General features: G+C 35.9%; 5 protein-coding genes across 5 annotated transcripts in view; 3 read left to right on the plus strand and 2 right to left on the minus strand.

Moving 5' to 3' along the window:
• LOC117794012 overlaps positions 1-3,902 on the minus strand; it is a 59,532-nt gene extending 55,630 nt beyond the window's left edge. The window contains exons 1-2 of the mRNA XM_034634484.1: positions 3,396-3,902; positions 3,052-3,326 (exon numbers count right to left, since the gene is read on the minus strand). Of these exons, the coding sequence (XP_034490375.1) occupies positions 3,052-3,326; positions 3,396-3,425 (305 nt within the window). The 5' untranslated portion in view covers positions 3,426-3,902. The remainder of the gene's footprint in view (positions 1-3,051; positions 3,327-3,395) is intronic.
• Positions 3,903-4,044: 142 nt separating this feature from the next.
• On the plus strand, positions 4,045-5,379 carry LOC117794031 (protein enhancer of rudimentary). The gene is made up of 3 exons (XM_034634490.1): positions 4,045-4,171; positions 4,464-4,544; positions 4,613-5,379. The coding sequence occupies exon 3, from the start codon at positions 4,661-4,663 to the stop codon at positions 4,973-4,975; it is 315 nt and encodes a 104-aa protein (XP_034490381.1). The 5' UTR covers positions 4,045-4,171; positions 4,464-4,544; positions 4,613-4,660; the 3' UTR covers positions 4,976-5,379.
• Positions 5,380-8,945: 3,566 nt separating this feature from the next.
• On the minus strand, positions 8,946-12,432 carry LOC117792222 (protein MAK16 homolog). The gene is made up of 4 exons (XM_034632278.1): positions 12,291-12,432; positions 12,183-12,229; positions 11,314-12,127; positions 8,946-9,308 (listed from the first exon to the last, which is right to left on the minus strand). The coding sequence occupies exons 1-4, from the start codon at positions 12,303-12,305 to the stop codon at positions 9,135-9,137; spliced, it is 1,050 nt and encodes a 349-aa protein (XP_034488169.1). The 5' UTR covers positions 12,306-12,432; the 3' UTR covers positions 8,946-9,134.
• A 395-nt stretch (positions 12,433-12,827) lies between these two features.
• LOC117792192 lies at positions 12,828-17,122 on the plus strand. Its single transcript, XM_034632228.1, has 4 exons — positions 12,828-13,078; positions 13,146-13,505; positions 14,396-15,050; positions 15,810-17,122. Exons 1-4 carry the CDS (start codon positions 12,978-12,980, stop codon positions 16,890-16,892), a joined length of 2,199 nt encoding a protein of 732 aa, XP_034488119.1. The 5' UTR covers positions 12,828-12,977; the 3' UTR covers positions 16,893-17,122.
• Positions 17,123-18,637: 1,515 nt separating this feature from the next.
• Positions 18,638-19,927, plus strand: LOC117792232 (uroporphyrinogen-III synthase). The gene has a single exon (XM_034632290.1). It carries the CDS (start codon positions 18,862-18,864, stop codon positions 19,702-19,704), a length of 843 nt encoding a protein of 280 aa, XP_034488181.1. The 5' UTR covers positions 18,638-18,861; the 3' UTR covers positions 19,705-19,927.
• Positions 19,928-20,143: the final 216 nt, after the last annotated feature.

Below are 20,143 nucleotides of genomic sequence, written 5' to 3' on the forward strand. Positions count from 1 at the left end.
GAGCATTTTATCACCGACACTTTTTGCTTAAAAACCGTTGGTGTCGTGTGAACACACAATCGATAGAGAAGTCTTCAATGCATTCAAACCCAAAAGGTTTTTGAAATCAGGTAAAAATTGTGGGAGTGACAGACTCTCAAAGCTGACCAAATTTTCAGTGCGCGCACAAATGTGCAAATTTTACAAAAAATTCAAGCTTTAAAACTGATTTGTTGGCAAGTTTTAGGACCGATCTTTATCTTTTTGGTTTTATATAAAAAGAAGGTTCATTTATGAAATAATGAAATATCGGACAAATTAGTTTTTTCACTTTACTTTTTATACTAGCAATGTTATGAAAAATCACTAAAATTAGGCTATTTTTCAACATTGGTGGAATGTAACTAAAATTTGACTCATTTGGACTCCATCCCACTACTACAGGAGTCTTTGCTTATCAATTCTCTAACAAAATTACCCCGGTCTTTCATGCATCTGGGGTGCGCCTAAACCTTCCAAAAACTGAAGCAACCTCGCAAAAAAATTGTGATAGAAGAGGAAGAGCGCAGTGCAATTACATACGTTTTCTCTATGACAGGCCAGATTTAAAAAAAAAAAAAGATAAAAAAAAAAGAGTTTTATTTTTTTAATTTTACATGTAAAATATGCTCTGAAAATATTTTTCAACTTTGACCGAAAGCCTAGTCTATCAAGCACTCATTTTGAAGCTTAAAAAGTTTATCAAATGCTTTTTAAATTTTTGAAATATCTTTATTGGCTTAAAAGAAATGATTTTTGTACAGCAAAACCAGAGATTGTCCCACTGTGCGTCGGTTAAAAACGCGACGCTCACCGATGGAAACAGAATGCGTCTAATTTTATCGGTTTTTTGCGTCGGTCAACTCAAGCCACTAAAATGCATACCGAAAAGATAGAGTGCTGCCAGATTTTATGAGAAATTAACCGATGGCATCTCTATGTGAAAACCGATGCGAATAATGTGAATGTCAAAGTTTACCGTCGGTGAAAAAGTGTTGGTTAAAAAGTCCCCGTTGACGCCCGCTTTAATACCCTCCATAGGCTTAATTTAAATAATTCATTCGGATCTTATAAATCCGACAAAACAAATTGTTACAATTTTACTTTTTTCTTTTTTTTTATTATAGTACTAAAATGCTACCGTTCAAAACCAATTTTAAAATCTACTATCAAACGAACTTAATTTATATGAAATTAAGTAAATAATACTTATAATTAAAAAACTTGATTAAATGTAGTAAGATTCAGTTTTCTATTTGAGGGTTGCTTAAAGTACTTGTGAGTTCTGCTCATAATTACAGGGTAAACCAGAGAAATAAACAAACACTCATAAATGCAAAAAGGCAAAAAACACGAAATAATGAAAATAAATATAAACGCATAACAGTTTGATAAGCAACCCACGTTGCAAAATCTGAGTAATACTTCAGACCTATACCCACATACTCGTGCACAAAAGCACCCGCATGCCATAAATGAAACAAATGTAGATATTTATATATTTACATATATAAAGTTCCTAACTCGCCTCCAGCTGTGTGTAGTATCCACAAAAATAATGAAAAGAACGGCGAAAACAAAAGCACGTTGTAGATAAATTATAAATAATTGTAATAATTATGATGACGCCGAATCAGTGAAAATAATTATGTTTATGATGAGAATGTAGATGTGAAAGATGATGATGATGATAATAATTCCTCTAACGATGTACGCCACCTTATCAGCCTGACAAATTTCTTATCGCGAACAGCAGACAACGCTTAAACGGTCGTAAAACATAACCAATTAGTACCAGGTGACAAGGTTAGAGTTTCCGCGATCTATTGTGAGTTTTTTTTTTTTTAAACCGAACCGGTTTTGGGAAACTTGCAAATCAAAAAAGAAAACTGTTACTATTTTAAAAATAGTTCTAAAATCATTTGTAGATCAAATCTGGGCAAGAATTTGAAGTAAATTCGAAATGATGAATTGTAGAATAAATATGCTAAATTAAAATCGTTTTACTTAATTATGAAATAAAGTGAACCCGTAACCGAAATAAAATCTTTTCAAGAACCAAAAATTGAAACGCTGGTACCGGTACGGTTAGGTACATTTTTCCATAAAATTTTTTTCTGTATAAATAATTATAAATTTTGTACAAAAAATCATGCCAAATTGGATAAAAATTTTGTCTTGTAAAGTTGCTGGGTCAAAGGTTTGACTTTAACCATGGTGTTACTTTTCAAATCATTTTGCATTCAAATTTAAGTGTTTCCACTAAAAATACAAATTTTAATGTAAGCACTACCCTCTTTCAAATTTTTTAAATTTTAAATTTTAAATCTAAATCTTTAAGTCTTTAATCAACTTCTTATGTCAAAACTAGAAAAAAACACTTTGACATTAAAATTGTTTTCAAAATTGATTTGCTGTACTGGTACTTATACCAGAACCAAAAGGACAAACCCGAAAAAGAATCATTTATCGAAATAGTTGTTTTCGAACGGACCGGAACCGAAACCGATTTATTTTTCGGTTAATTCCCTGATTTAAATTCATTATACATGGGTATTTTGTGTAGTCAAATATGGGTTTTATTTGTAATAGTGTACATTTAGTATAGCTATTTAAATTTTGTTCCCCATCAAGTATTTTGTATAGAAGTCCTACTGTAGTTATATTTTATTTCTCATCAAATCAGTCACCTCTCATTTACATACTTTTTCGCAATAAACAATCTTGTCGGTAAACAAAATAATAATAAAGTCGAATATTGCTTAAAAATCTCTAAACGTGTTGAGCTATAGTAATTTATCTAACTCTCTTTCAAGCACAGTGGGCTACAAAAACCGGCCCAATTAAAAAATGAGAGCACATAAACAATTCAATAGGAATGACAAAAAAAAATTAAAATAATAATAATATTTAACGCGTGGGAAGATGAGAGAGAAAGAGAGAGAGAGAGAGAGAGATGTGTAAAAAGTGGAAAAGAGTGCGACAATACGTGTGTGCATGTATTAAAACAAGTTCAAGGGCAAGTGCACTCACCTGCTATCGGCAGCTACAGCTGACTTCAGCCGCGACGTAAAAATCGTTGGCGGCGGCTGCGACGTCGGCGTTGGCATTGCTGTCAACGTTGTCTCTGGCAGCACGGGTCTGTAGATGAGCGGCTTTACATTGCATTCGATGTCGTCAAGGAAGACGACATCGTGCACTGGAATTAGCCGATGATCGGATACATTAAAGTGTAGATCCCGAAAGGGTCCATTTAGGAGGCAGCGCAGCGTCGACGAGGCGGCCGCATCCGTGTCGTGAGGCGGCAACTGCAACAACACCGACAATGATTCTAATTGAAATTTATATTCAAGTTGGAATTTGTTAAGATGCTACACCTTAATTTTCCCATTGGCAGCGGAGAACATTGATTAGAGCAATGAGCAAAATTAACAGCAATAAAAAAAAAACAATAATAATAATAAAAGACAATATTAACACTTGGCTATGACAACATATAACACACACACTTCCAGAAAAGCAAGAAAAAAATACAAAACTTTCAACACGCGTGCGTACGTCGCGTTGGGCAGCGCTCAGTTGCAGAGACGTCGGCGACGGCGACGCGAGCAAAGAAAACAAAATACAAATAAATGTGAATGTGATTTAAAACATAACACAATTAACAGTGCTTGCGATTTATATTTTTCTCAATTAAAATGTTTGTGCCACATGCACACACAACTCATTTAGGCTGCGGCTGCGCCTTCACTTTGCGGCAGCAACTGCAGCAGCAGAAGCAAAAGCTAAAACAAACAACAACAAAAGCACAACAGACAAATCACACACAAGAGCAATTTAATTTTCATATATATATATGTAGATATAACGCTCGCTGCGCAGCCCCCGCGTACGATAAGGCAACTGCCGCCGCTCTCCAATTGGTCCATTTGTCGATCAGTTGAAATCAGCTGTTCAAACTGACTGTTGAAATGCTAGGTGGCAACACCCAAGCGCTGCCAGACACCAAAGCCAACGACATTTGGCAACACTAGGTTTACGACACTTGACAACACTAAGCGCATAGAAGCGCAACTACCAAGCTGTGAAAAATGTGTTTATAATATTTGAAATAAAGATAGTACCGAAAATATTAGATTACATAGCTAAACAGGTAAGTTGTGTCATTATTACTGCATTTATTATTTTTGTGCGAGTGCAAGCAAACGCAATGCGCGCAGCGTAAACGTTTTGCATGTGTATATACGCTGCCCGCTTGTGTATGCGTGAGCAGAAGTCTGTGAGTGTGTGTATGTGTGCAGGCAGCTGGCGGCAAAAACAATGGCAGCAAATTGAAGAAGAAAAAAGATGCAGTGAAAAATGTGCAGCGTTTGCAAAAACAAAACGAAAATAAACTAATATAACAACTTTTATAAGCTAAACTTGTATATTTATGTATATTGCAGCGTTTTTGTCGAGCCGAAGCAGCGAACTTGGAACATTTCGCACAGTCTCGGAGTCAACAACAACAAAGTCAACATAGTTTGGTGAGTGCGGTCAGCAATAACAACAACAACAATGGCGTTAACTTAATGCAACTTCCTCTCTTTTTTAGATACCGCAATTGACAGTGTGAGCGAAAGAGAGAGTGAGAGTGAGAGAGATGTCTCATACAATATTGTTAGTGCAGCCGGGAGCACGTCCAGAGACGCGAACATATTGCGATTATGAGAGCGTCAATGAGTGCATGGAGGGCGTCTGTAAAATCTATGAGGAGCATCTGAAGAGGCGTAATCCAAACACACCCACCATTACCTATGACATCAGTCAGCTGTTTGACTTCATCGATACACTTATTGATATTAGCTGTCTGGTCTATCAGAAGAGCACCAACACCTATGCGCCCTACAACAAGGATTGGATCAAGGAGAAGATCTATGTGCTGCTGCGTCAGGCGGCATTCAGTCCGAATGCCTAAGCCACACCAATCTAACCAAATAAACAACTACAACAATAACAACCACAACAACAACAACATGAGCAACAAATCATGGCAATAGAACATTAACAATCCTAATCGAGTTTTCATGTTCAGCATTGAATTATTGGACAAAACACAAATTAATTAAGTTCTTTCGATCTTTTTCTTCATTCTATATCCAATCTGTCAGTTTTGTTGCTTTGAAAGGAAGACACATGGATCCGTGTCCCAAACTGGCCGAAATAACTCGAAGAATTACTTTAATGTTTTTTTTTTGGTTTATTTCTTCTCTATATTAGCGTAAAGTGCGACTGTGTCCATTTGTAGAATTGTGCACTACAAACTGGCGAATAAGAACCTTAATTTTTTTGTATTTAAATATAATATAATGTATGTATATATATACAAATAACAACAATGTGTCTGTTATCAATTTTATGCTTTTAATTGTTGACATTATTGTCAATTTATAAGACGATTGAATTTTGGGTAAAAATCTATCGCTTTTCTCTTTTGTATTTTAAATTTAATTATTCTCCATATAATTTTTTTTAATTAGACTTGCATTTTGTTAAATTGTCATAAAATCTTGTTCTGTTCAGATTGTCAAGTGAATGCCCTGCTTACAAATTGTGTGGATAAGATTTAGAGCTCTTTAACTTTTGACATCAGTTAAGGTTTTTCAGATACAATGGATTTTGAATTCAATTTGAGTAGAAGCTTCCACAAAATTTTAATGAGTCCCGGAGCACGGATAACAGAACAGCTAGATCAAAATAAATTGCAGCCTTAACTCAGATTTAAATTCTTCCCATTTTAATATCGAACAACTTAAACCCTTCGATAACTTTATAAGCTTTTATTTTCTTCTAATTTTTTGATTTAAGTTTATGTCTGTCTTAATGAGTTAAACTTTAATTCATAAATTCTCCTATTCGTGTATTTTTGTTCTACTTCCGTCTGCTTATTCCGAAACTTTTTCCCCCAGAAATTTTTTTTTTTTTAATATTTTTACACTAACAAAAGAAATGATATTTGGTACATTTTTTGGCAGTTGTTTTCATCAGATTGCTAAATAATATTTAAATTCTAGATTCTAGAAATATAATTTAAATATACATAAATTATATTAACTTTTTCACTTAGCTAATTTTAAATGATCAATGTTAAATAAACCCCCTTCCTAATCATCAATATTTTAACTGCAATTTATAGGCAAAACACTTTGGATTTTTGTAAATTTTCTTTTTTAATTTAAATCTAAAGCTAACTTAGTCATAAAAACTTCTCGAAATTCTGTTAAAAACGAAAAGTGAAAGCAGCTAGGTCAAGTTCAATTTCAAGTCTTAACTTTTTCATATCTAAAATCTACATAATGTTTGCCATTTATTAATTTAGCACTTTTTAATTTCAGCGTGAAGTAGTTATTATATTTTTGCCAGGGACCGTAATTATTATAAGTTATATTATAAAAATTACTTGGTAATGTTTATATTTAAATTTTTTATGTTTTTCATCAAAAATACTCATTAGTTTTGAGTAATTTAATAAAACTTACACCAAAATCATTATTTTTGATCAAAAAACAAATAAAAATAAAAAATAATCATTATTTTTGATAAAAAAAAAAAAATAAAATAAAAAATAATCATTATTATTAATCAAAAAAAAGAAAATAATCATAAATGATGATCAAAAATTACTTTTTTTTCGCTCAAAATAAAACTCAAACATAGTACTAGTGGTTAGCTTTGCAATTCCTTTATAAGGATATGCAATAATATTTGTGAAAAGTCACCAAAAAATAATGATTATGGTGTAAGTTTTATTAAACTACTCAAAGCTAATGATTATCATTGAAAAAAACCTAAAAAAATCAGAAAAACAAAATCATGGAAGTACAGAGATTGTAAAATAATAAAGATTTTGGTGTAAATCATTATTTTCTAGGACAATTATTAGTTGGTGTTTTTTTTTGCTAAAAAAAAATAATAATCATTTTTTACGGTCCGTGATTTTTGCACATTCAGCTGGTACGATAATAGAGATATTATATTGCAGTTTGACCCAACGAAACACTCCAAAGGGGGGCCATAAAAATCTGTTAATTGGCAATTGTTGTCGCCAAACTCTGTTTGTGTGCGTGTGTGTGTGTGTGAGTGAGTACAGTATATCAAAGTAACTGATTTGACAAACAAAATATTTTTTTATTTTTTTTAAAATAGTTGAGCCCAATGAATCTTATTAAATTTATCTTTTCTTAACGTGTTTTAATAACCATCAGGACTATAAAAATAATGTCCAGGTGTTAAAGCCGTAAACTTTAACCGGTATTGAACAATTGAAATTGGTAACCGCTACTGAAATCCTAAGCGAAACAAAACTTTTTATTCAGGGGTCCACAGAAACCGAAACCAACTGAAAATCTCCCAAAAATGTATGGAGATTTGGGAGATTTTTGGTTGGTTTCGTTTTCTGTGGCACCCCTGATTATACCGAAATGGAAATAAACGCTTTGTAAAACATTACTGATTAAATTAAATTTTAATATTGATCGTATTAAATATATCTTTATTATTATTAACCGTTGCCAAACCAATGTACAAAGAAATCCAAAATACAAACAAAACCATTACATAAACCGATATATGTACATACGTTTCGGTTCAATACTCTGAAAAATACAATAAAAAATAAGGGTTTTTTTTGCAAAATAGAATTTTTCAATTTGTCAAAACAGTTACTCGACCAACCGTATGTGTGTAGTGGGTGTATGTATGTAGTATGCATGTGTTTATTGAGATAAACAAAACCTTTGGTCAAATGGGCGATAATAACGGCAGTAGCCCGTAACGAGAACAAAAACAATGTTAAAGCTGGCTCAGCAGCGACCTTGCCAAACAAACGTCAGCGTCGACGTCGACGTCGGCATCGCCGTCAACGTCAAAGTTGTTGCCGCAGCTGCATTGAACTTGATGTGCGTTTTTACAGTGGCTCTCAGCTTATTTGACCCACTACATTCTGGCCATGTTATGTTTTAGTTGCTTATAGCAGATATAATTTATATTAAAAAAAAAACAGCTTAAATTTAAATAGTAATTCTGATTTCCATTATATCTCCTCTTTATTTAATGATAAATTCATTTAAAACCCGTGTAATATGTAAGACTAGTGGGTCAATTAAGCTGGTAACCACTGTACATGTGTATACATTATTTATTTAATTAGCTGCCAACTTTATGTAATAAAATCACAACAAGCAATTTGATTTAGTTGTGAATTGTTAGAACTGGTTTGTCAGCTGTTTAATTTGTTACTCCGCCAACAACAACAACAACATCACGATTCAATGTCAAGTTCATATTTGGCTGCATACACACACACACACACACACACGCGCGCGCGCATAAGAACAGCACACAAGAGCTATTGCTATCTCTGTCTATTCAAAGTGTGGTTGCCATTTCAGCTTTTGAAATTTTTCACAAATTTTTCTTTGTGTTTTCAGTGCATATAAAGTTATCATTTTTTTTAGCATTGTTTTTATATTTAAGAGGGTATAAGCCGAAACGGTTTCGCTTACTTTTGAATTTTAATAACGGTATGTTTTCGGCTCAAAAAAAAGTCTACAAATGTTAAAATTATTGATTTTCAAAAAACATCTGCCTTATAATTCCAAATAAAAATTATTAATTAATATTTGAGTTTAATGCTTGAATAAACCGATATTAAGCGTTATACATGAATCGGTTATTATCAGGGGTGCCACAAAAAATCCCAAATCTCCATACATTTTTGGGAGATTTTCAGTTGGTTTCGGTTTCTGTGGCACCCCTGTAATACAAAAGATTTGTTTTAATCACGATTTCCAAGTTCCATCGGTCAATACCGGTTAACGTTAACGGTTCTGTCTACAATTTAAATCTCTGATTTCTACCCATCTTCTTTTTATTAATTTGTTTAAATCTGACTTTTGTTTAACGTTTTATTCTGGCAGCCATGATTCAAAGTAAATTTTTAGATTGATTTTGTAAGTTCTTATTACTTTCCAGTATTATATGTATATTTAATTAGTTCTATACAGTAATATGTAAAATATATGTAATTATTAGCGTGCTCTCTTTCTGTCGCTTTCGCTCTGTCTCTTTCTACCTCGCTAATAACGCATTTTCCGTGCTGGAGCAGCCTCATTTTCATATTCCATTTCATATTCCAATTGCAGTTTTGGTTTGGTGCGTCGACGTGAAGCTCCTGTTGTTGTTGTTGTTGTCTTCTTCTTCTTGCTGTCGACGCTGGACTTCTTCGATGCTTTCGTTGGAAGCTTTGTATCCTGAAATTATTATTAACGTTATGCAACACTCGTTTTATTTTCGTTAATCGTATTTCTTTTTTTTCGGCAATTTGTCACTCAAAACGCGTCTCTGCTTTTTGACTTTAAGATGCGCGCGCGCGCGTTCGCTGACTGAAGCTCCAATACAAATCTCAGAACCAAAAGCAAACACAGTCTCGTCGTTGACGTTGACGTCGCTGTCGTCGCTGCAGCAGAAGCTGCTGTAGCGGCTACTGCTGCAGTAGCGCAGCGTCAGCCAACGTCAACTTCAACGTCGCGTCGCTGCTACTGATGCTGCTATTTCTGCCGGCCGGCGTATGAGATTTATGCCAAGTTTACACGTACATATAAGGCAGCTAAACCTGATTTAATCAAACATTTATTTTCTGCTTCAAATACTTTTTATGCACTGGCAGGTGATACTGTTGTATATATTATAATTAAAATGATTTTTGATCGGTATATTTACTTTATGACTGTCACATCTCAAGAATACGATTTTGCAGAAAACGGGTTTAAGGTTTTCAACTCAATTCAATTCGACTTTTTTTACACAATGCATAAAGAATTTAAAGGATTTTGCTACATCATCAACTAAAAAATCATGTTTTTTGATTTATCCTTCGCTTCTTAAGCAATTTTCTCATATATCCTAAGCAAATTTGGCTAAAATCGGTTCAAAATTGAGTAGAGTGCTTTGCAAGTGTATTAAATCTTTGATTTACCGATTTTAGCTATTTCAATGTTTCTATGTGCTATAAGACAGTTTATGATTTAAAGCGATTCAATTGAATATGAGTTAATCTGTCGCATAAACTTGGTATTAGAGCTTCAGTCGAGCCGACAGCTACTTGAACTTGTCTCATCTTGTTTTCATTGCAAATTATGGTAATTGCTTAAAAATAAGCCTTATGCAATGACGTTGCATTAAATAAACTAGTAGGAAAGTCTAAAGTCGAGCAAATCCGGCTGTGATAGACCCTGTACTTAGATTGTGCATTGAATGTCTTTTGGTTTAATTATTCGATGATTAGGAAATTAACTATATAATTAACCTGTGTGTCAAAAAAAACTTGTTTAGGATATAGGATAAAAATAGTGCTGAGACTTGATTCGGTTCAAATTCTACTGAATAGATTTCACTTAACATTGAGATAAACAAAAAATCTAAGTTTTTGTAAGCTCGATTTTATAATAATAGTTAATATTTTGTAATTCTCTAATCTGAGATTTTGAAATCTAAGCATTTCTTTCAAGTTTGAACAGTATTAGTTAAAACTTGAATGGAAACTAGTTAGCCAAACTTTTATAAAATCAAATAAATGTTCAACTTGAAGTCTTCTCGATTAAATAATTTAGATCTTCTCTAGGCAGACGGGCAGAAGAATATGGCTAGATCGACTCGACTGGTAATGATGATCGAGAATATACATTAGAGTGCATCGATTTGTATGGGTCCAAAAAAAATTAATAATGGTATCCCAAACTCGTAATCTATTGTCAATTCTAAGATGTTTTCACCAAGAAACCAAAGTTCTAATATCAATTTCTAGTGCCCGCTTTTTGGGTTAAAAAATGAAAATTTTTTGTTTCAATTCATAGCATGCATTATAAGCATATCTTTAGTGTTTATAGTCCGATAGGTATAAAAACTCTTGTTACGACCAGGATTTTCAAAATCAAACAACCAATTGTCCTTATAACGCAATTTGCGTCCATGCAAGGACTAAAAACACACAATTGTTCTGCTATAAAAGCGGGGACTAGAAATTGATTTCAGAACTATGGTTGTTTAGTGAAAACAACTTAGAATAGTCCGTAGATTACGAATTTGGTTTATCATTATCACTCTATAGGTATCTGCTGCTTTTCCTCTTAACAAAATGAATAGACTCGTTACACAGTTCAAGTACAGGGTCGAAATTTGTAAGGCAGAGAGTAACGAAAAGTCGAGACAAGTCGCGTTGTCTGCTGTGTACAAATTGCCAATTGTTTCAGTTCGTACCTCAATGTCATCAGCATCCTCATCATTATCGTCATCATCATCGGACTGCGCAAAGTCGCTGTCCACTTCAATCTCTTCACGTTGACCCGAATCGCTGTCAGCAGCATCATCATCATCATCCTCCTCATCATCCTCTTTATCTTCTTCATCATCGGTGTCTGCCTCAACAAACTCCTCGGTGTCGTTAAGAGCACGACGTAGTTCGGCCGCTTCGCGTGCATTTTCGGGCGCATCTTCCATTTCCATTTCACGCTCCAGTTCATCCTCATCCTCCTCCTGTTCGTCCTCTTCGTCCACATGCTCTGCCTCGAGCGCCTTGTTAAAGGCCGTCTGCGAAAAGTTGTATATATCCTTATAAGTGCCCATCTTGAGACGGGTTAAAAGCTCTTTCTCAATATGATTATCAATTTTGGCGGCAATCAGCGCCTTCTGTTCGCGACGCGTCTCCCGTCGCTCGATCTTCGTGGACAGCGGCACAATGAGCTTCTGGCGTCGCAGCTTCAGCTTACGCATGCGCATCAGATACTGTGTAATCTTGAGGAAACGCTGCTTGTTCTTGGCTATCATGTATTTTGGCCAAAACACCAGATTCTCATTAATCTGTTCAATGGCCTTCTCAAAGTTGCGCGACAATTTAATACGCTCCCACAATTTGCTGGGCATATGCGAACGTTCCGCCGTCTTAATGAACAAATATATGATACCCTTCTCCTCCCGCACCGTGGCGTACTGTGAATTGGCCAGGGGGCAAGTGCGGCGGGTGCAGAGACCCGTCAGGTTGTACTCATGGCGGCAAAAGGTGCGTGTATCGGTTCTGTAAACATCAATTTATCATTTCACACACATTTCTATTGTTTATTGCCACTTACTTGACTTTGTGTGAGCAAAAGGATTTGTTGATGATGCTCCAAACAACCTGTGATAATATTTCGTTATTAATTTTCAAGCGATTATCATTCTTCCACTTTGATACTTACATCGTCGTGCTGCATTGTGTGGCCGCCTTAAGTATCACTGTTTACGATTTGCTCAACTCGTTATATATTAATAAGTAAATTCAAAATTCTTAATAAACACGTGCAACGTGCAAGCGGCTTCAAAATACAACAACAAAAACACACACTAGAGCTGGCGGACTATCGATGGCATTATCGATATATCGATATCCGACCTGGTTTTTCCACCATCGATATATCGATGACAAAAACTTCCACTGTCGATAATAAATAAAAAAGAAATTTTAACGAGTTTCCACACCAATGTTGCCATTTTATTAGAGGCAAAAATCGCTGCTTTCGGTTAAAAAGGAAAAATTTGTTTATGTAGCTTTAGAAAAAATATCAATAGCATAACATAGCCGAAAATATATTTAAAATAGCCAGATTTCCGGCCTATAGCAATTTTCAAATATTTCTTGCAAACGAAATTTGAAAATAGCCAGAACTAGCGATAAAACAGCTAAGCTGGCAGCAGTGAATCTTCACCAAAAAAACGAAGAAGAAGAGAGTAAAGTTAGCCGCTGACACTGCCCGGTTTTTTTTATGGATATATTGTATATATGTATGAATAACGCGTGTTTTAACCGTTTGCATAGTTTGTAGCTAAATTTAGAATTAGTTAAATTACAAATTTAGTTAACAAATTGTACGGCGAAGGCGAGAAGCATGCAGCACCTGTTATTGATGTTGGCCGCAACCGCGCTGCCAATTTTGGCGCTAATTTATGTTACCGCATTGTTCGCCCACAAGTTATATATAAATGTGCGGTAAGTGAATTGTTTGGTTAATGAATCAATTGAATTGAATTTAAATGTTGTGAAATGTTTGATGCAGCTCTCGCTATGATATCAAAGTGAATTGTTGGTTCTGCAATGACAACACGCGCGTCTCATATGCTGAACGCAACAGCTGGACGTGTCCACATTGCGAGCAATACAATGGCTTCAACAAGGACGGCGATTACAACCGTGATCTGAACTCATCCCGTGCCAGCCACAACAACAACAGCAGCGGCAGCAGCGCCACAGTTTGCGCCAATGCATATTACACAAATGAATTAAATGCTCAGCCGCCGGCGATCAGCAACGGACTCTGTGATCAGTGTAATGAGGCGCAACGTTTGAAGGTCGAGAAGTTGGCACAGTTTGAGCCAAAGCACGAGTCACGTTTCGAGCACGAGCTAAAGATCTATCAGTCAGTATACCCAACCAAAAAAAACTAAATATTATACACATGCAGAGCCGTACACTCAATATTCGGCGAATTCCTATGGCAGCTATACGATATAGTGGTCAGATTTAAACAAAATTTGGTCAAAATGTTAAATTCAATATTAAATGCATTTGCTGTGATTTTAGGTCAGATATCTCAAGAAACAAACAAGTTTTATATAGTAAAGATTAATTTTTAAGTGATCGTTTCTATGGCAGCTATACGATATAGTGGTCAGATTTAAACAATATTTGGTCAAAATGTTAAATTCAATATTAAATGCATTTGCTGTGATTTTAGGTCAGATATCTCAAGAAACAAACAAGTTTTATATAGTAAAGTTTAATTTTTAAGTGATCGTTTCTATGGCAGCTATACGATATAGTGGTCAGATTTGAAAAAAATTTGGTCAGAATGTAAAATACAATATCAAATACATATACTGTGAGTTTAGTTCAGATATCTAAAGAAACAAACAAGTTTTATATAGTAAAGTTTAATTTTTAAGTGATCGTTTCTATGGCAGCTATACGGAATAGTGGTCAGATTTGAACAAAATTAAGTCAGAATGTAAAATACAATATCAAATACATATACTGTGAGTTTAGTTCAGATATCTCAATAAATTCATAGTAAAGGTTAATTTTCAAGTGATCGTTTCGATAAGCTATATGATATAGTGATCACAAAACAGAGGGACAGACAGACAAACAGAATTTCATCAACTAATTCTATATACTTTATGGGTTCGGTTAGGCCATCTTTAAAGCATTATCAAACTTCGTAATAAATTTATAACACCCTCTCTGCAAGGGTATTCAAAAGTAAATCAATTACACAGAGCACTTAATCTTAAACTTGGCTTTTTGCAGAAAACAATTGGAGCAACAGTTTCGTCTTTGCGGCAGCTGCGAGCGTCATGTCAACAAGGTGCTCCACGAGAAGAAGAAAATGGTGCTGGGCTCCAAGTTTCTCAATTTTATCATAAAAGGCGCCGCTTTGCTTAAGCAACCGCATTTCAATCGCTTGGCACGCGTACAACAACAACGACGCCTGCAACGTTATCAGCTGCTGATGACGCTCCTCACAGTCCTCAATGTGTTGTGCCTGCTCTGCAGTTTGCCGGCTGCAACGCGTACACAATTCAGCAATCTTCTAGGCGAGACTTTGGGACATGCCTTGTTCTTTGTGTATTCGCATGCGTTGACATTGATTCGTGTTCTGGCTGATTATGGTGGCAATTTGTTGGCCGAGCAGCCGTTGGCAGCCAGATTGATGCTCTTTGGAGGCACCTTCTCCAAGTTGTTGTTATACTCGCTGGGATTGACACAGATGCAGGCACAGCAGGCAACATTGAGCAGCTGTTATACGAGTCTTTATCCCTATGCCATGTTGGGATTAAGTTTTCTCCACAACATCAGCGATGGATTAAAGTTTACCAGATTCACATTGCTCCTTGTGCTGTGGAGCATCTATGCCAAAGGTTCCTTGCTGCTCTTCGAGGCCATCGATGGCGTCACCTTTCTAGTGAGTAAAAGGATACCTCATATAAATTCTGCATATTTATTTATTTATATTATTGTAGCTTAGAAGTAATCCTAAATATAAATATGATTAACAGCGAGAGCAATTACTAATTCTAACAACTTTAAAGTATTTAAAATAATGATAAACAAAAGGAAAGCATAAATTTGTCCAAGAGAAATCTGAATTTTGGTAAACATTTAAAGCACATAAATAATTCAAAATTAGTTTCATTAAAAATACAAAAGATATATAATATTTTCGGAGTGAACACATCATGATTCTAAATAATTTTTAACAAATAGTATCAAAAAAATCGATGTTTATTTAAATATTTTCCAAATAACACTAGTTAGAAAAAAATGCAAAAGCCGAAATCAAAAATATTTTAGAAGGTTGAAATCGCCTTATTTTAATAAATATTTTTGCAATGTTTAGCTGGTTCATTTTAAAGAGTATTTAAAAAAAGTTAACCGAAATATCAAACAATGGCTGAAAAAAATTAAAAGCTTAAATCAATAAAATTGTGTTAGTCATTAATAGTGGCTTGAATTTTTTAAACAATATTTCAGTGGTGTTTATGCTTTTTTTAAGTTTTACCTATTCATTTTTCAATAACATTCCTATATTTTCTAACTTTTATATTAATATTAGCTGTTTGATATTCTTATGATTTTGGTGTTTGAAGAATTATTTGTTGAAATTCTTACTTACTTAATTTGCTTTGATTGTCTAATTAATTCGCTTTCATTTATTTTTCAGCTGCTGGGCAGTGTGCTTACGCTGATTCTCTTGACCACAAATCGTGGGAATTCGTTGCTGATGCTGGCGCATAATGAATCCGTGGGCGACAGTTTCCATCGCCTGTATGCGGATGAATGCATCTCGGATGACGAGACAATCAGCATGCTCAGCCAGCAGTTGAGTTGCAATGGCAGCAGCAACCACAACAGCATGTCCAGCATGAATGGATCTCAGCAGTTGCGTCAACGTAGCCAGACACATCACATAGCACCCTCGGTGCTCTCACTGGACTCATTGCGTCTGTCCTCTCAGCGATCGACAGTGCCAGTGCCACCACAGTTGAACTCACCCACGCCCAGTTACCGGACGGCGGTGCCGGCGCCGGCGCCCAGCTATGCAGCAAGTTGCATGGACTCGCAACATCCGTGGCGTGGCATGAACTCCATGGCTCCATCTGGCTATGGCTGGCAACGAGGAGCAGCTAGTGGCATTGGTGGAGGCGCCTATTCGCCAACTATTGAACGTCGTCCGGCTCCATCCACATTGTACGGGGGTCGACCACAGACGCGTTCCACAAACAACTTGTTGTTCCCGGCACGCTTGCAACAACAGCACAATGGCGACATATCCGCCTGGGTGAATGCCACCAGCGATTGCCAACGGCAACTGAACATTTTCGATGAGCCAAACACGGCCAATTTGCTCGGTTGCTGCTCGTCGGCAGACAAGCAACAGTTGTCACGTACATCATCTCAATCCTCTGGATTTGAGTCGCAATTGGGGCATCAAAATCCAGTCCGAAATGAGCAACAACTCTTTGCCTCTCATGTCCAACAACAGCAGCAGCAGCAGCAACAACAACAACAACAACTGCGGGTTTCCAATGGAGCATTTCTTGATTTTTATTGTGCTCCAGACGCGACGTCACAGCGTAAATTACGTATTCCCGCTCCATTGCCATCACCGTATTCAACGCAAAGTGAAATTCACTTTGATCGTCCATTGTCCAATGCTCAGCCCAATCCGGATATACGACCCGGAGACCTGCTTCGCAAGTGGCTGGATCACAATATGGGCGCTAAGCAAAAGTCAAACGGATAATTCTCAGCATTTAACATTACGTTCAGACGTACGATTTAAAATACAGAACTCACAAAACTCAACCAAACTGCCGGCGCAACTATTTTTTGGGTAGGATACGCGAGGGGAAAGTATCCACCTTATGGACATCCTACAGTACGGGTAGCATTGACTTAAACTTAGGAATAATCAATTGGGATTATAAATGGATTTCAAACTATTATAATATACAACATTCAAACAAATCTTAACTTTGCTGTTGTTTCTTGGAAATGGGAATACAAAGATTTTAGAAAATAAACTTGTTTAAAAAATTATCTTATCTATTTTCCTGCAATTTTATAAAAATTGAAAAAAAAAAAAAAACGTTTTAGGTTATAAGCCGATATTTCAAGAGCCAGGAACTCAGCATAATGTTACCACTCCCCACAAATGCACATTTTTAATATGGAAGAAAATTGTGTAAGAACGCAACATAAAAAAAAAAAAAACAAATCAAAGATTTGTACAACTGAAATAATTTCTAAATTTAAGTTCAATTATAAAAACAGCTTAGATTTCCAAATAATTCTAATTTGCGACTTATCAATTGACAAGATTGTTATTTAAAAATTATGTTTTCGAAAACTTTAAACTGTCATAACTTTGTCTAATTTTACCCGATTTTCTTGCGATATGACAATTTTATCATTATTTGGTCTCTATTGTGATTATGCATCAATATTGGAATATGCTAATTTTCTCCATCATTGTCCATATTTTCTATACTTTCCCCTAGAAACTTTTTCAGAAACTTTAAACTGTCATAACTTTGGCAATTCTTAACCGATTTCCGTGCGGAGTGTCAATTTTATCATTATTCTGCATCTGATTCTGCCAGGGACCGTAAATACTTCAAACAGTCAAACCTTTGGCAAATCTTAACCGATTTCCGTGCGGAATGTTTATTTTATCATTATTCTGCATCTTATTCTGCCAGGGACCTTAAAACTTATTGAATAACTCTTATTTGTGACATCTAAAATAAATATCAAAAATAACACTTATTTTAAATTTTTATTGAAAAATCAAGAATAAGTGTTAAATATCAAGTTAAAAAAAAAATACTATATAATTATTAATTTTTACTTTTTTAATAAAAATCAAATATAAGTGCTATATGGTAACTTTTAAATAAAAGTTTGGAAATAATTGTTAAGTTGCAGGTTTTATTTTTAAAACTTATAACAGTTACGGTCCCTGTATTCTGCATCAGAGTTGGAAAGTTTAATTTTTTTTCCATCACTGTCAATTTTTTCTTCTTCAAATCTTAGTCGATTTCCTTGCGAAATACCAATTTGAACAGAAACAGAAATTGCAACAAAATAAAAGTTTTTTATCAGAAACTACATGTTTTTGTTTTAACAATTACTGCTGCTTGTTTAGTTTCATTAGTTTCATTTGCATAGAATTTGCCAAAGAAAAAACTAAACATGAGCACACTGTGCTGCACAGCGTTGCCAGCTGCAACGCTTAACAGGTGGCAGCGCCGGGTCAGACCGGCAAAAACAGCTGATGGGGGGACAGAAAAAGAAATTGCAACAAAATAAAAGTTTTGGCAGACAGTATATGTTTTTTAATATTTTTTTATTTTAAATTTTGTTTTAACATTCAAATTAATTTCATTAACGATATTACTTTGTACACGTCTTACACAGAATTGCCAAGCAAAACATTAAACCTAAGCCCACTGTGCTGCACAGCGTTGCCAGCTGAAAGGCTTAACTGGTGGCAACGCCGGGTCAGACCGGCAAAAACAGCTGATGGGACAGAAAAAGAAATTGCAACAAAATAAAAGTTTTGGCAGACAGTAAACGTTGCAGGTGCCAGGAAAAAGCATTTGCACTCTAGTCAAATTGTAGATCGATCAATTTACTGATAGTAAAGAGAGCGTGTGAGAGAGAGAGAGAGGGCAGCGGGCAAGGAGAGGAAATTGTATTTTGGCAAGAAAATGAGCAATCGACAGCGCACGGTGATTATATTCAAATCGGAATCGGAAAGTACTGATGTGTATGCGGAGACCTTGCTGGGTCACAACTTTCAGCCGCTGTTCGTGCCGACGCTGAGTTTCGGCTTCAAGAATCTCGAGCAGCTGCGTGCCAAGCTGATGACGCCGGACAAATATGCCGGAATCATATTTACGAGTCCGCGTTGCGTGGAAGCCGTTGCGGAGTCACTGCAGCTGTCGGAGCTGCCAGGTGGTTGGAAGCTATTGCATAACTATGCCGTTGGCGAGGTTACGCACAATCTGGCAATGAATACGCTGCAACAGCTCTTCACCCACGGCAAACAGACGGGGAATGCCCGGAATCTGGGTGAATTCATTGTGGACACATTTGATGGATCACGGAATTTACCATTGCTGCTGCCCTGCGGCAATCTAGCAACGGATACGCTCCTCTCCAAGCTGCTGGAGAATGGATTCTGTGTGGACGCCTGTGAGGTGTATGAGACCAAGTGTAATCCTCAGCTGGCCGAGTGCATGGAGCGTGCCCTCAAAGCGGATAATATTGAATTCCTGGCATTCTTCTCACCATCCGGCGTCAATTGTGCCAACGAATACTTCAAGGCCCACAATATCTCGCCGGATCAATGGAAACTAGTGGCCATTGGACCAAGTACGCGGCGTGCTCTCGAATCTCTTGGCCTCAAAGTCTTTTGCACTGCTGAGCGTCCGACGGTGGAACACCTGGTCAAAGTGCTGCTCAATCCGCAGGAGAGCCGGGAGCGTTTGGTGCGCGAGCGGGAACGAGAGAGGGAGCGGGAACTGACAGCAGCTATGGATTTAGCATAAATTAATTAACATACTTTTACTTTTTACATACTGTCTGTCTAACCAATATTTATTAGTTGTTTCGACTGTTCTATCTCTATCTCTCTTTGCTATGTGACCTCCATGAGTACAAAATTAGTGAGCCCAGCATAAAATGTTGTGTGCATTGTAAGTTTATTTTTGATGCCATTTACTCACCTCGATTGAAGCTAAATAAATTCGTTTTTTTTTCGTATCTAAATTTACATTTGGCCGACATATTTTTCAAATGCCAGCAGCCCGGCGCCAAATTGGCAACGTCTGCAATTATCGATTAACGATTAAATACAAAAAATACTATAAGGATCGTTGAAAACGGCGCGCGATTTAATTTCAAAAATTTAAGCAACAATTGCTTTATTTTAAATTCAAATTTGGATAAAATTACGTTAACTTTTATGAAGTGAAGTGGGTGAAGTTG

Source organism: Drosophila innubila, chromosome X, assembly GCF_004354385.1.
Source record: "Drosophila innubila isolate TH190305 chromosome X, UK_Dinn_1.0, whole genome shotgun sequence".
In the NCBI taxonomy this organism is placed as follows: domain Eukaryota; kingdom Metazoa; phylum Arthropoda; class Insecta; order Diptera; family Drosophilidae; genus Drosophila; species Drosophila innubila.